The sequence below is a fragment of the Bos indicus genome, chromosome 13 (assembly GCF_029378745.1).
Source record: "Bos indicus isolate NIAB-ARS_2022 breed Sahiwal x Tharparkar chromosome 13, NIAB-ARS_B.indTharparkar_mat_pri_1.0, whole genome shotgun sequence".
Classification (NCBI taxonomy): domain Eukaryota; kingdom Metazoa; phylum Chordata; class Mammalia; order Artiodactyla; family Bovidae; genus Bos; species Bos indicus.
Genome location: NC_091772.1, coordinates 70,840,039 through 70,853,917, shown reverse-complemented (window position 1 = coordinate 70,853,917; position 13,879 = coordinate 70,840,039). Strand labels below are relative to the sequence as shown.

At 43.3% G+C, this 13,879-nt stretch overlaps 1 protein-coding gene across 12 annotated transcripts in view; it reads left to right on the top strand.

Annotated features, from left to right (window-relative positions):
* PTPRT (protein tyrosine phosphatase receptor type T) overlaps positions 1 to 13,879 on the top strand; it is a 1,149,770-nt gene that overhangs the window by 986,699 nt on the left and 149,192 nt on the right. For 7 of the 12 annotated variants that reach the window (XM_070801694.1, XM_070801705.1, XM_070801698.1 and 4 more), the window contains one exon: positions 870 to 899. The exons of the other annotated variants lie outside the window; for them this stretch is intronic. In XM_070801694.1, the coding sequence (XP_070657795.1) occupies positions 870 to 899 (30 nt within the window). The remainder of the gene's footprint in view (positions 1 to 869; positions 900 to 13,879) is intronic. 12 annotated transcript variants of the gene reach the window in all.

The window sequence follows — 13,879 nt, the reverse complement described above, 5'->3', positions numbered from 1 at the left end:
GTACTTTGGCTAGGGTTTGCAGGGAATGACTTGTTCCTGTTCTATGATATCCAGGGTCTTAGTTGGTAGAATCCAGTTGGCTGGGGGTTGGCTGGAAGCATCTCTCTGTTCATACAGTCTTAGAGCCTCTCCACATGGCCTCTTCTGACCACAGCAAGCTTGGGATACTTAGCCTTTTTACATGGAGCCTCAGGACTCCAAGGGAAAGTTCCAAAGACGCAGCCAGAGCCACAAAGCTTCTGTTTGTCCTATGCTGGAAAGTCCCAGAATGTAACTCCTGCTGTGTTCTATTGGTCACCTAGGGCCAACCCTGATTCCGTGTGGAAGGCACTGCGCTTGGACGTGAGTCTGGGGAAATATGGATCACTGGACAGCCATCTTGGATGCTGACTACACGATTTCCTTGCTTTTGCTGTGATCTTACTGCACAGATTCTGATGTAGTGTAACCTTAACAGAGAAGTCATTATTTTTTTCCTTAGATCTCAGGAGCACTGTCATAAATTAGTTCTAGAAGGCCACAGAAATCTGACTTAAGACCAAAACATCATAATTACCAGGAGACTAGTTTTAGTAACCATGAGAATTTGCAAACCATTAAAATGGCCAAATGCGATCTGGCTTCCTCTGCATGCATAGTGAGTTTCTCCATCACAGGAGAGGTCTCCTTCATTTCTTCTACCACTGCAAGTGCCTGATGCTCAAGGACGCTGACTAGTTGAGAAACTTGCATCTCCTTGAGCTTAGGGAGTAATACTATGTGCATTTCTAAGAACCAAGATTTCTTATAAATCTAATTCTTGTTTGTTTGTCTTTTCTTTTCCCCCACTTTTGGACATTTCCTTCATCTGACTGCCCATCAATATATAGAAGAAATGCTTATTCCTACTCCTATTACTTGTAAGTATCGACCTGGGGTGACTTTGCTTTGTGCCCTGTAAGGCAACCTGTAGCATGCATTTCCTGCACCAACCAAGTGTCTGTTGGTTTCTCATACTCACCTCTGTCTAAGTCACCTGCAGCCACAGCGTTTTGATTTTGCCTTGATGTTTTCCATTTGAAAATGCACTGTCACCGTTCATGTCTGTCCTGTTTCTTCCATCTTGGATCCCGCCCCCCGCCCGCCCTTTTTGTTTTTGGAGCCGTGAAGGGCTGTTTCTCCTTTGTCAGTATAAGTCTCTAGTTAGAAATCCTCCAATTCCAACAAGAGGAAAACCTGATCCTCCTGTAGGATTTGCACACATAAAACAGAACCACTGATCTCAGCAACTTCAAAGCCCGTTTATGTCTGCTTGGGAAATGCATAGCCCTAAGAGCTGAAAGATTAGAAAGAAATTCATTGGCTATTTCCACTATTTCAGGAAGTCTATAGGGAATCGTAGCTTTATCTAGAACCAGCTTCACAGCAAGGTCTTTCTCTGGGGCTAGAATTATCCCAGTCTAGTGTTTATCATCAGTTACATCATGTTGTCAGTGCACTTTGCTGGTAGTTATAGATGATTGACTAACAATTTTTTTTTTATGGTTTTTCTTATTACCTAACCAGACGTTTTCACAACATGAGGGTAAAGGAGAAAAATTCCATAAATAGATCCTTGGTAATGAAGAGTTAGAAAACCACTGAATTAGTCTCACATTTCTAGTAGGCATTTTCCATATTTGAAAATTCAGGTCCAGAGAAGTATGTGAAGTACATGAAATCACGCATCCAGTCATCAAGAGAGAGGCATTAAAACAGAATGCCTCACTCCTTGTAAAGTGTATTTTCCATCATTCCATGTCTTGCTCCACCTCTGGCAAGCCCAGCTTTGTGAGAGAGACCATATCTGTTAGTGATCATCTTCTGAAGCCTTCACAGACGAGGAGGGAGCCAGCCTCCTCATCTCTCTGCTCAGTATTTGGGTCCCTGCTCAATAGGTCCATGCAGTGAGCAGACGAGATTCTGGGATCACCACCCTGATGTTATATAGGAACCAATGAACCCCAGCCACCAGCACCAAAAGTACCAGACAGCCTGCTTCATTTGATCATTCATTCATTTGAGAAACATGCGTTGAACATGCACATTATGACCCAGACACTGTGGATGGAGGGATGACCAGGACTTTGAACCCTACCCTCATGTGCAGATCTATCAGAGAGACTACCCCAACATTACATACTTGCTAGCTCAGCTGAGAGGTACCTACAGGGACAGGTACTGTGCTATGGGGATACTTAGTTGTGTGACTGATTTTTTTTAGTGGGCAGGGGATAGTTATCAGTGCTTCTAGAGATGGGTTTATCTAGGGCTGAAGAAATAAGAATTCCGAGCAGGGAAAGCAGTAGGTGCAAAGACACGGAAGCGTGAGACAGTATGGGGTACTGTTGCCGCCGGAAAAAGTCAGAGTTCTGGATTCAAGTTACGTCTCTGTCACTCAGCAGTTACATAGCCTTTAGCAAGTTTTCTGAACTTTTTCAGCCTCTTTCCTCTTAACTCTAAAATAGGGATAATAGTGCCTAGCTTGTAGAGAATGAAGAATTTTGTAAAGTGCCTTGCAAATAAATGGGCACTCCTGCAACGTAAGTTTTCTTTTGTATCCCCTTTTAGAAACCATGAGGAGTCAGGGCTGAAGTGGTAGCCCCTGATGGTGCCTCTGGTCTTCTAGGAGATTCTTACAGGATCAATGTGCTACATTAGGTATGGGCATGCAATGCCTTCTGGGCAACTTGCTGCCTAAGTCTGTTAGCCAATGTACATAGCACTGTCCGGAGGCCCACTTTGTACCATTCTCTGTCCTGGGCCCTGTGAGGAAATCAAACACGAATGGTATGGAGGTATAGAAGAAGATACACAAGTACTCGTACTTCAAGTTGCAGTGATAAGCAAGGGTCTTTGAATCAGTGCAGACTTGGAGTTCTAAGTGACAGATCCTAGGGTGTGACACTCATGCCAGCTCAGGAATGGGGCATAGTTAAAGATTCAGAGGAGGAGGAGAACTGGCAAAGCAGACAGAAAGGTGGGAGGAGAACCACAGAGAACCAAGTGAAGTCCACTGCAGAAGGAAGACTTGACAGTAGCTGGTGCTGCAGAGAGATGGAAGTGGAGGGCTCGGGCATGGCCCTGGACCAGCAGAAGTCACTTGTGCAGGTCCTGGGGTAGCCTTGAGGGAAGAAGCCAGCCTGCCTAGGGCCCATGAGGAGGGGAACTTCTTCTTAACCACTGGGCCCTAAAAGAGAGGAGAAACATGAGACCGGCCACTTGCAGGGCCAGAAAGTCCCGGAATGTATATGTAGAGGAGCCTGTGCAGAATGGAGTGGCTGAAGATGCTGGAGGTGGGGTACCCAGAGAAAAGGAGGATCTGGAGGCTAAGTGGCGACAGGGAGCCGAGGAGGGTGTGTGTGACCAGTCTTGTGAAACCAAAGGATTGAGGGATGCATGTAGATGGTTAAGGGTGAACAGAATGGAAATGATGGACCCCCGTGGTCTCCAGATTCAAAATTCCATTCCACCACGTCTTAGGTAGAGACCCTGAGTGGGTGCTTTAAACCGTCTCTGTTCAAATTGTGGGTCACAGACCTGCAGCACTGACATCATGCAGGAGCTTGTTAGAAACACAGCACCTGGGACTTCCCTGGCAGCCAGTGATGGGGACTCCTCACTCCCAAAGAAGGATGCACAGGTTCCATCCCCAGTCAGGGAACTAAGATCCCGCACGGCGCAGCCTAAAACAAACAAGCAAAAAACTAAATGCAGCACTTCCATTCCCAAAAAGATCCCTAGTTCATTCATGTGCACCTTTAAGTTTGAGAAGCACTGACTTACCCAGGCTCAGTTGTCTCCTCTATAAAACAGGAAAAATAATTCCCTCCTCGCAGAGGTTATGGAGTCACCCCATCCCTCTAAAAGCTTCGAAGTCATCCACTGAAAGAGAAAGCCTCCAACATACTCTGGCTCAACAGTGAAACTCATATGCAATCCCCAAGTTGTTGTGGAGTTCCCACTTACACGTCAGGTACTGGTCAAGGTTCTGGGATGTAGGAGTTCGCTCAACAAACAAAAATCCCTGCCCACATGAAGAGTTTTAGTGGGGGGAGACAGAGAAAAAACACCATATATAAGAAAAGCAGTATAGGTGTTATGTGATGGCCAAGAGAGGTAAGGTGAAAAACAGATAAACTATAGAAAGAGAATGTAAAGTGTGGGTGGGAGAGGAACAGAGGAATGTTTTTTCAAAGCCAAGAGGCCCTCAGTGTCTCTCCCACATTGAAAGGTCCCATACACAGGATCAAGCGTCCATAAACTTTTTCAGTAAGGAATCAGTAGTAAATATTTTTGGCTTTATGGACTCTCTGTTGCATCTACTCAACTCTGATGCTGTAACATGAAAATAACCATACAGTATGTAAATGTATAAGCAGGAATGTGTTCCAATAAAATTTTACTTGATTCAGAGAGTGGGCCAGATTTTTCCTGAGAGCCATAGTCTTCCTATCCCTGCTTTTGAGATAGGGAGAGAATGTGGTTCAAGATTCATCCTGTTTATGAGCTTCTATGATGTTCACTGGTGGCTCAGACAGTAAAGAATCCATCTGCAACGCAGGAGACCCAGGTTCGATTCCTGGGTCGAGAAGGTCTCCTAGAGAAGGGAATGGCTACCCACTCCAGTATTCTTGCCTGGAGAATTCCATGGACAGGGGAACCTGGTAGGCTACAGTCCATGGGGTTGCAAAGAGTCAGACACGACTGAGCAACTAGCGTGCACACACACACACACACACACACACACACACACACACACACAATGCGTTGCACCCTTGCATGGCAACTGGACCAGCCTAGAAGGAAGCTGGTAGCTATGTTGTTTTTAGCTGGTGTGATGTGTGGGGTTCATGTAATGCTCAGAGAAAGCCTGTGAGGTACAGTTAATGTGTTGAGTCTATTCAGACCTTGAGACTGAGGTTTGAGGACTTGTGTATACACACAGCCAGGATGTGGCAGAGCTTGGGTTTGAATCCAGGAGCCCATACCCCCAAGCCCTGCTCATCCTTCTCATTAGACTTCAGGGCGCCTACCCGGACTGTGTGCTTGGAGGGCCCTTGGCCAGGCTGTGGGAGGGCCGGGATTTGAGTGCAGGTTTTTCTGCCTGTACATCCTCTGTTCTATGCAGGGACAGCAGTGCCTTGCTCAGGACAAGAAGTGGCAGCTGTTCCTGGCTGGCAAGGAGGCCCTTGAGGTAATCCTGTCTTTGCTGTCCTGGGGACTTGCCGTGAGATCAGAGCTGAGAGTGCTGGGCTGCCAGATCAGTGGTAGTTGAGGGGTTAGAGTAAGAGGTGACCAAAAGGAAGTTAATGTCCCAGGTAAACAGAGCTATAGATAGAAGGCACTTTGGGATCTAGGGGCAAAAGAATCTAGAGTGGAGTCCTTCACTGCCTGGTACACATTTTTAAAACAAAAATAATGTGGGTTTTGGTACCAGACTCAGATCACAATTTAGGTCTGCCTCTTCTGTCCAGTTGTTCAGACCTCGAGCTGTCATGGAACCACTCTGAGCTTCAGGGTCTTCATCTGCAAAATGGTAATAGCAACTTGCCAGCATTTTCGTGAGGCGTAACGAACAAGCATTATCTGTAGAATGACTGACACAAAGTAGGTATTTTATAAAGAGCGGCTGTTATTCCTCACATCCTGAGCTAACAGAAATGCTTCTCTCAATTCCTTTTTGTCTTTCTGTTGTAACACAGCAACCAACAACTTCAGCATCTGCTTTTTAAAACGATATTAAGAGTCAGCGTGTGTTCACGGGTTAATTTACCTCAAGGCATGTGATGGGCACAGTAATTGTTTTGAACAGAGATGGTTTAGTGTAGTAGTTGTTGAAAAGGCACTAAGGTGTCTACCAGCCGTTCTGACAGAGAGCGCTTAACTGTTTCACTTAGCTTTGTTTGAGTATCACAGAGGAGGGTACCTCCTGGGTTGGTCTCTGTGTGCAGACACTCTGGAATGCTTGGACTTTTCACGTCCTTTGACTTTCTCCCCATTCCATCATGTGTATGTATTTATTTATTTTGATTGGGCTGTTATGTTATGCAACAACATGAATCAGCTCTAAGTGTACATGTATCTCCTCCCTCTTGAGCCTCCCTCCCACCCACAACCATCCCAACTACCTAGGTCAGCACACAGCACAGAACTGAGCTCTCTGTGCTATACAGCAGGTTCCCACTTTAAATCCTACATTTCTTCTTCAAGGTCCAGATCAAACATCAGCTCTCAGAGGAAGATGTCTCTGATTCTTTCTACCTACAGGAATGTCCCTTTTCTCCAACTCTGACTGCAGTCACTGCGTTATCATGGGCAGGAGCAAATGTGTCTTAAGGATGTTTCTTTTTCATTAGCGTGTTCCCCATGGTGTCCTGACACTCACAGTGAACCCCCAGTACATGTTTGTGGAATGAATGAACAAGATGAGATTAAAAGACCTAACAGCTAAAGTCAACAGGGAGATGATCTGTTCTTAAACAAACAAACCGAAAAAGGTAACAGTTTTTAGATGCCTCCAGACCCTGTCTGTTTCTTGCTTCTGTGGCTTTAAGGCAACTTTTTAAAGTCCGTTTCCTAATTTATAAAGTGGGAATTAACAGTGCATTCCTTAAAACTTATTTACAAATCAGAAACAGACTCACAGACTTAGAGAATGAACTTATGGTTACCAGAGGGGAAGAGAGGGGGGTTGTCAGAGAGTTTGGGATTGACATGTACACATTGCCATATTTAAAATGATTAACCAGCAAGGACCCTTTGTATAGCACAGGAAACTCTCCTCAGTATTCCATAACAACCTAATTGGGAAAAGAATTTGAAAAAAGAATAGGTACATGTATAACTGAATCACTTTGTTGTACACCTGAAGCTAACATAACATTGTTAATCAGCTGTGTTCGTATATAAAAATAACGCGTTTTAAAAAATGCATTCCTTACAGAGATCTTGCAAGGATTCAGGGAGACATTGTTTGGAAAATGCCTCGCCTTTAGTAGGCTTTCAGCCAAAATAAAAAACTGCCTCCTTTTTCTGAAATGCATACACCTTTTCACACCAGAGGCTGTTGCAAATCAAATGTCATTGCCTCAGTACATTTAAAGAGGAATTTGAAATGATGATATCAAGAGATACTCAAAAAGTAGTCTATGTAATTCGTCAGTCACTTCAAATAAAAATGAAGAAAAATAGGATTAGAAGGAAACCATTTAGAGATGATAAGTATCAATTACCGAAAGCTGACAGCAAACGTGTTGTCAGTGAGGATAGATGGTGTTACCGTGAAGGCGAGTCAGAGGTGTCTGCCATGCTACGGCTCTTCAGCGAAGGGGAAGCCCTCGGTGAGAACTCTGAGTCCTGGGCCCCACCGCCGACCTACTCAGTTCCTTTGGAAGTGTGAACTGGGAATCTGTGTTTTACACACAACTCAGGTTAATATTTTGCATGCTGACTCTCCTGATCCTCACATCACCCTGATATAACTGTCCTTTGTTCAGGGTCCCACCTTGGCAGCTGCAGTCCCCTTTTCCTGGAATGCCTACCCACCCTCCATGCCTGGAAAATTCTAGTATCATTATCTGCTTTTAATTTTATTGAAATGTAGTTGATGTACAATGTTATGATTTCTTCTATACAGCAAATATATATATATATGTATGTATGTATGTATAAACACACACACATATATGTGTATGTGTATATATATGTATATATATTCTTCTTCATTATGGCTTATAATAGGATAGTGAATATAGTTCCCTGTAGGATCTCGTTGTCTACTTATCTTATATATAATGCTCTGCCTCTGTGCATCCCAAACTCCCAGTCCGTCCCCTCCCAGCCACCCTCACCTTGGCAACCGCAAGGCTGTTCCATGTGTCTGTGAGCTTCTCTTGGGTTCATAGATATGTTGATTTGTATCATATTTTAGATTCCACATGTAAGTGCCTTTCTCTTTCTGACTTACTTTGCTTGGTGTGATCATCTCTAGGTCTATCCATGTAGCTGCATAGAGCATCGTTTCATTCTTTTGATGGCTGAGTAATATTCCATTGTATACATGTACCACATCTTCTTCTTTATCCATTCATCTGTTGATGGACATTTAGGTTTGTTTCCATGTCATGGCTCTTGTAGTGCTGCTGTGAGCATAGCAATGCATGTATCTTTTCGAATTATAGTTTTGTCTAGGTTTATGCCTAGGAGTGGAATCACTGGATTATATGGCAACTTTGTTGTCTGAGGAACCTCCACAGTGGCTGCATTAGTATCTTTAAAAGGGGAAATTATTTTCTCTTTTAGATGGCCCTCCTGGACTCCCACAGACCAGTACTGGGCTCGTTTATAACTTTGCTGTGCATTCATCTTTCATCCATTCACCCACCGACTCACCTTCATGAACCGTTCTCAGATTATACTGCCCTGGGTATATTTGCACATCTTTCTCCTTGTCACTCTGTTGATTATGGGAATGAACACTCACAGGTGGGTGTGTGTGTGAGGTAGATAACCCGCATTTTGTTTCATCTCTCATTGACTTAGAGTATTCCATTCTTATCCATTTTCAGTTATTTTGGCATATGGTGATGGTAGGGCTTTCAGATCATCTATTTTGTAATTTTTTATTGGTTTTAGTCTAGAAAGGTACTCACATGTCACAATTATAAATGCATAAAATTAACCAGTGCTGTTGCAACAAGACAGATATTAACACACTGGTCTAGATTGTGTGCACAGATGGAGTTGGGTAAGGATTGCAACTGAATGGATGCTTTATTGTTTATTCTATTGAATTAGAGTCTAAACACATCCATCATGAATACCAACAGACCAAATCTATAAGTCAGAGCCTCTGTCACCTTAATCAGGGGAAATACAAATGAGTGTTTCTCTTCAAAGGTGGCAAAAGATGTTTATACTTGTTTCAAATTTATACTTTAAAGTTTTGAAACCAACCAAGTATCAGTGATGCCTTGAGACTTAGAAAGGTGTGTGATTCTACACGTTTCTATTCCGTAAACACATTTGAACTTTATAAAGAAGGTAAAAGACTGGGGGATTCTCTCGTGATGGAGAGGAGTGACCTAGCAAAAGAGGGATGGAAAGAGAAGTTTCTGTGGACACTGTTGAGATTGCTGCTCAGATCCACCTTCAGGGATGGACTTACCCCTCAGGTGCTACAACTACTGTTGACAGACAGTTCTTGGCTAACTGCCCTCTTTGGGATAGCTTGGTCTTCAGAACTGCCTCACCCAAGGTCCTCCAATAACTGGTCAATAGCTGATTTTACAGGATGTAAAAATCAGTCCAATATCAGAGTTGCCCAGGGGGTTGGCTTAAAATAAACCCTCACAGCAGCTACATCACCATTCAGATTCCCCTCTGCCCACTTTTTCCCCTCTCCTCCTCTGTCTACCCCTCCCCTCCCTTTACTTCTCTTTCCTTCCTTCTCCTTCCCTCCTTTCCCCCTGCCCTCCCCTCCCTTCTCTTCCCCTCCCCCAGACATTGACCCCCCCCCCACCCCAAGAAGCTCCTTCTAATATATCTCCTACATGCCAGTCTCTGAAAGTCAGATTTCCAAGAGCCCAACCTATGACACGCCCATTCAGTTTGCTCACTCTACACTGACAAGTAGATTTAAATATATATGTATGGCCCCCTACCACTTGAGCATGCATACTTCATTGTCTGTGGACACTGTTTACAAACTAATTGGGTTACCACTTTTGTTGGCCACTGGTAAGTAAAATCTAAGAAGTCCTTCCTTAGGCAGTCATTCATTCATCAGCATTTGCTTCTCACCTGTGCCTGTACTGGGCAGGAGGACTGTGGGCATCTTCCTATACTGCTTCTGCCTCGGGAAGCTCATGGTGTATCCCAGAAGAGTGTAGTAAGATCCTGTTTCTGAATCAGCCAGAAGAGAGAATTAGGGTCAGCTAAAGAGAACTATGAGAAATGCTGGGCTGGAAGAAGCACAAGCTGGAATCAAGATTGCCAGGAGAAATATCAGTAACCTCAGATATGCAGATGACACCACCCTTATGGCAGAAAGTGAAGAGGAACTAAAAAGCCTCTTGATGAAAGTGAAAGAGGAGAGTGAAAAAGTTTGCTTAAAGCTCAACATTCAGGAAACAAAGATCATGGCATCTGGTCCCATCACTTCATGGCAAATAGATGGGGAAACAGTGAAAACAGTGTCAGACTTTATTTTTTTGGGCTCCAAAATCACTGCAGATGGTGATTGCAGTCATGAAATTAAAAGATGCTCACTCCTTGGAAGGAAAGTTATGACCAACCTAGTTAGCATATTCAAAAGCAGAGATATTACTTTGACAACAAAGGTTCATCTAGTCAAGGCTATGGTTTTCTCCAGTGGTCATGTATGGATGTGAGAGTTGGACTGTGAAGAAAGCTGAGCACCGAAGAATTGATGCTTTTGAACTGTGGTGTTGGAGACGACTCTTGAGAGTCCCTTGGACTGCAAGGAGATCCAACCAGTCCATTCTGAAGGAGATCAGCCCTGGGATTTCTTTGGAAGGAATGATGCTAAAGCTGAAACTCCAGTACTTAGGCCACCTCATGTGAAGAGTTGACTCATTGGAAGAGAGTCTGATGCTGAGAGGGATTGGGGGCAGGAGGAGAAGGGAACGACAGAGGATGAGATGGCTGGATGGCATCACCGACTCGATGGACATGAGTTTGGGTGAACTCCGGGAGTTGGTGATGGACAGGGAGGCCTGGCATGCTGTGATTCATGGGGTCACAAAGAGTCGGACACGACTGACCGACTGAAAGAACTAAGTGCCCAGCCATGGTGCCCCCTTAACAATGTGTCACCAGGGCAGGAACAGATTTCAGCTCTGAAAGCACTTACCTTCAGCAAATATCCTCAAACTGAGAACAACTCTTGCTGCTAGGGCTGTAGCAAAGATAAGATCCTGAGATGCACAAAGTGGAAAATGCCTTTCTAAGTGTTTCAGCAAAGTGCTTTTAATGGAAGGAAGTACTTTAGTTAAGCTTTGCAATGTTGATGATGATGATAATGATTGCATCTTGTTTGTGTATATAGCTTTATCTCTTCCAAAGTGCTTTCCCACTTACTACCTAGTTGTCTCTTTGGGCTTGGAGGTACTTAGCAAGATATTATTAGACAGGTTTCTGTGCTTTGTAGGAAAAAAACCTGGGCATTCTGGCTCCAGTTTCAGTTAAGTGACTTCATTCCATCTCAACCTCAGTTTCTCATCTGTAAAATGGAAGTAATAACACCTACATTTCATAACAACTGTGAGGTTTAAGTGGCATTCTTTTCATTCACGAACATTTACTGAGCAACTCCTTTGTACTAAGCACTGAGCTAGGTGTAAATAAGCATTTTGAAAGAAATGGCTTCCCTGGTGGCTCAGACAGTAAAGAATCTGTCTGTAATGCAGGAAACCAGGGTTCAATCCCTGGGTTAGGAAGATCCCCTGGAGACGGGAATGGCTACCCACTCTAATATTCTTGCCTGCAGAATTCCATGGACAGTGTAGCCTGGCAGGCTACAGTCCATGGGGTCACAGAGTCAGACAAGACTGAGCAACTAGTACTTTCACTTGAAAGGAATACCCTTCTCTCAAGGAGCTTAAAACGTGACTTGGACATGTTAATAGTTATAAAATAATATTGTAAATACATGAAAGGGGAGCAGTGAAACATGACAAAGGAAGGAAGTATCTGATTTCTACTTTGAGGAAAGATATCATGGGCTAAAGGGCCGAACAGGATGCTTGGTATAGAACAGAGGCAAGATGTTTTGCTGAAGAAATAATACATTCTCTCCCTTTTTTCCTTTGCTCATTATCTTGAAATACACATACACACACACACACACACACACACACACACACACACACACCTTTTATAACCAGGTAGGTAACATGCTGGGAAAAGCTTGGACAGGGGAAAAAAAGAGGAAGAAAGGGCTGGATTAGGAAGGAGAAAGTTTGAATCCTAGGTCCACTGCTTAGCAGCTGTGAGTTCTAAGCACTCAGAGCCTCAGTTTCTCATCTGTAAAATGGAAATGATAGTGCTCAAGTCATGGGGTCATCTTAGCAAATTAAATGATAGAATGTACATCCCTTTGGGTTTCCATTTCAGTTGCATCTCGTTAGACTGTTGTCATTTATCAGATGGTAGAGCTAAGGTAGAACAGCAGGAATGGGGGAAGACAATGTTTTATCAACTTCAAGCATAAGTTACATGAAAGAAGAATTTGCCAGATAGAATGAAGGTAGGGCAGTTGTAGATGGTGATTCTTAAACTTCCAAAACTTCTCCTCTGAGCAGTTGAATAGGACACCCCCTCTTCTGGTTTCCATCTCTGCTGATTTCAGTGAGAGCTCAGAGTCAATGAATGATTCTGGCAAAAACCACAAAGGTAGACAATGTCATTTGAGCACAAGAAGATTTCATGGGCCAGTGGGCAGAGAAAAGGTTGGGGTTGAAAGTAGAAGGGCTGTCATATTTCTGAATATAGGGGCAGAGGGACAGGTTTGCCCTGTGTGGTGTGGCTGTGAACACCTGCCTTAAATGAGGCATGGTTCTCCAAACGTGGAAGGGGCTACTCTACTCAGGGCAGTGTCGGGAATGTTCCCTCTTTCCTGGGAACAGGGCTCAGATGAATTGGTGTATGTTTCAAAAGAACAGCCACACAGGGAGGGGACCACAGCCACAACCTAAAAAGAAAGATTAGAGAACCGACCGATTCCACTGTTCTCGAGTGGTGCCTAGGCATTTTAAAGTTCTCCAGGTTCTTCTGATCTGAAACCTTTGTTGAGAACCACTCATGTGGGAGAATTTGAGAAGCCAGGATAGTGGAATATAGGCATTTCTTGGTCTGGCCACCTAACCCAGAACCTCAGATGAAAATTTAGCCCTGCGAGATTATCAAACAGATACAGCTTTGGTTAAAATGTTGGAACCTGAGTTTGGAGAGCAGGGTCCATAGAAGATAGATCGCTATTTGATAGCACCATTTCCTTTCTATAGGTATTGAGGTAGACAGTCCTTATGCTGTTCGTAATTGTGTATAGACCATTTAATGAATGGCAAAACACCCCAGGCACATTTTAAAATAGTATTTAATATCTCTTAGCAGTTACTCCTCATAGTGGTGTTGGTGGAATAAAGACCCCTCAGCCACGATCAATCCCCTAAGAATTATTTGTTCATAAGCATTCCCTTCATTAATGAAACCTCAAGAAGCTCAATACTTCTTATGAGATCTTTCTTATCAGAATAAAAGAGTGTTGGATGAGCTTCTTTCTGGAACAATTTTATTGTTTATTGGTTGAAGTTTTTATTGTAAATAGTTGACTTACAAGGTTCTGTTAGTTTTGGGTGTACAGCAAAGTGATTTGGTTATACATATATAAATATATATCCTCTTTTTTTTACATTCTCTTCCATTATAGGGTATTGCAAGATATTGAATATAGTTCCCTGTGCTGTACAGTGGGTCCTTGTTGGTTATCTGTTTTATATACAATAGTGTGTATATTTTAATCCCAAACTCCTACTTTATCCTTCCTCCCTCCTGTTCGGTAACTTTAAGTTTGTTTTCTATGTCTGTGAGTCTGTTTCATGTTTTGTAAATAAGTTCATTTCTGGAGCAATTTTTCCTTCCAATGGCTTTGAACCACTATGCAGAACATTCTGAAAAAGTGGGAAATATTGGGCATATTACAGCCACCCATGTTTTTTAAGAGGAAATATTGAAAGATTAGTCTGACCAATACCCTGTTTTTACTGGGAGGATTTTGTTTTTGTAAAGAGTGAAAATGTGGTTTTATTAAGGTTATAAGCCAAATTGAGCCTCAGGA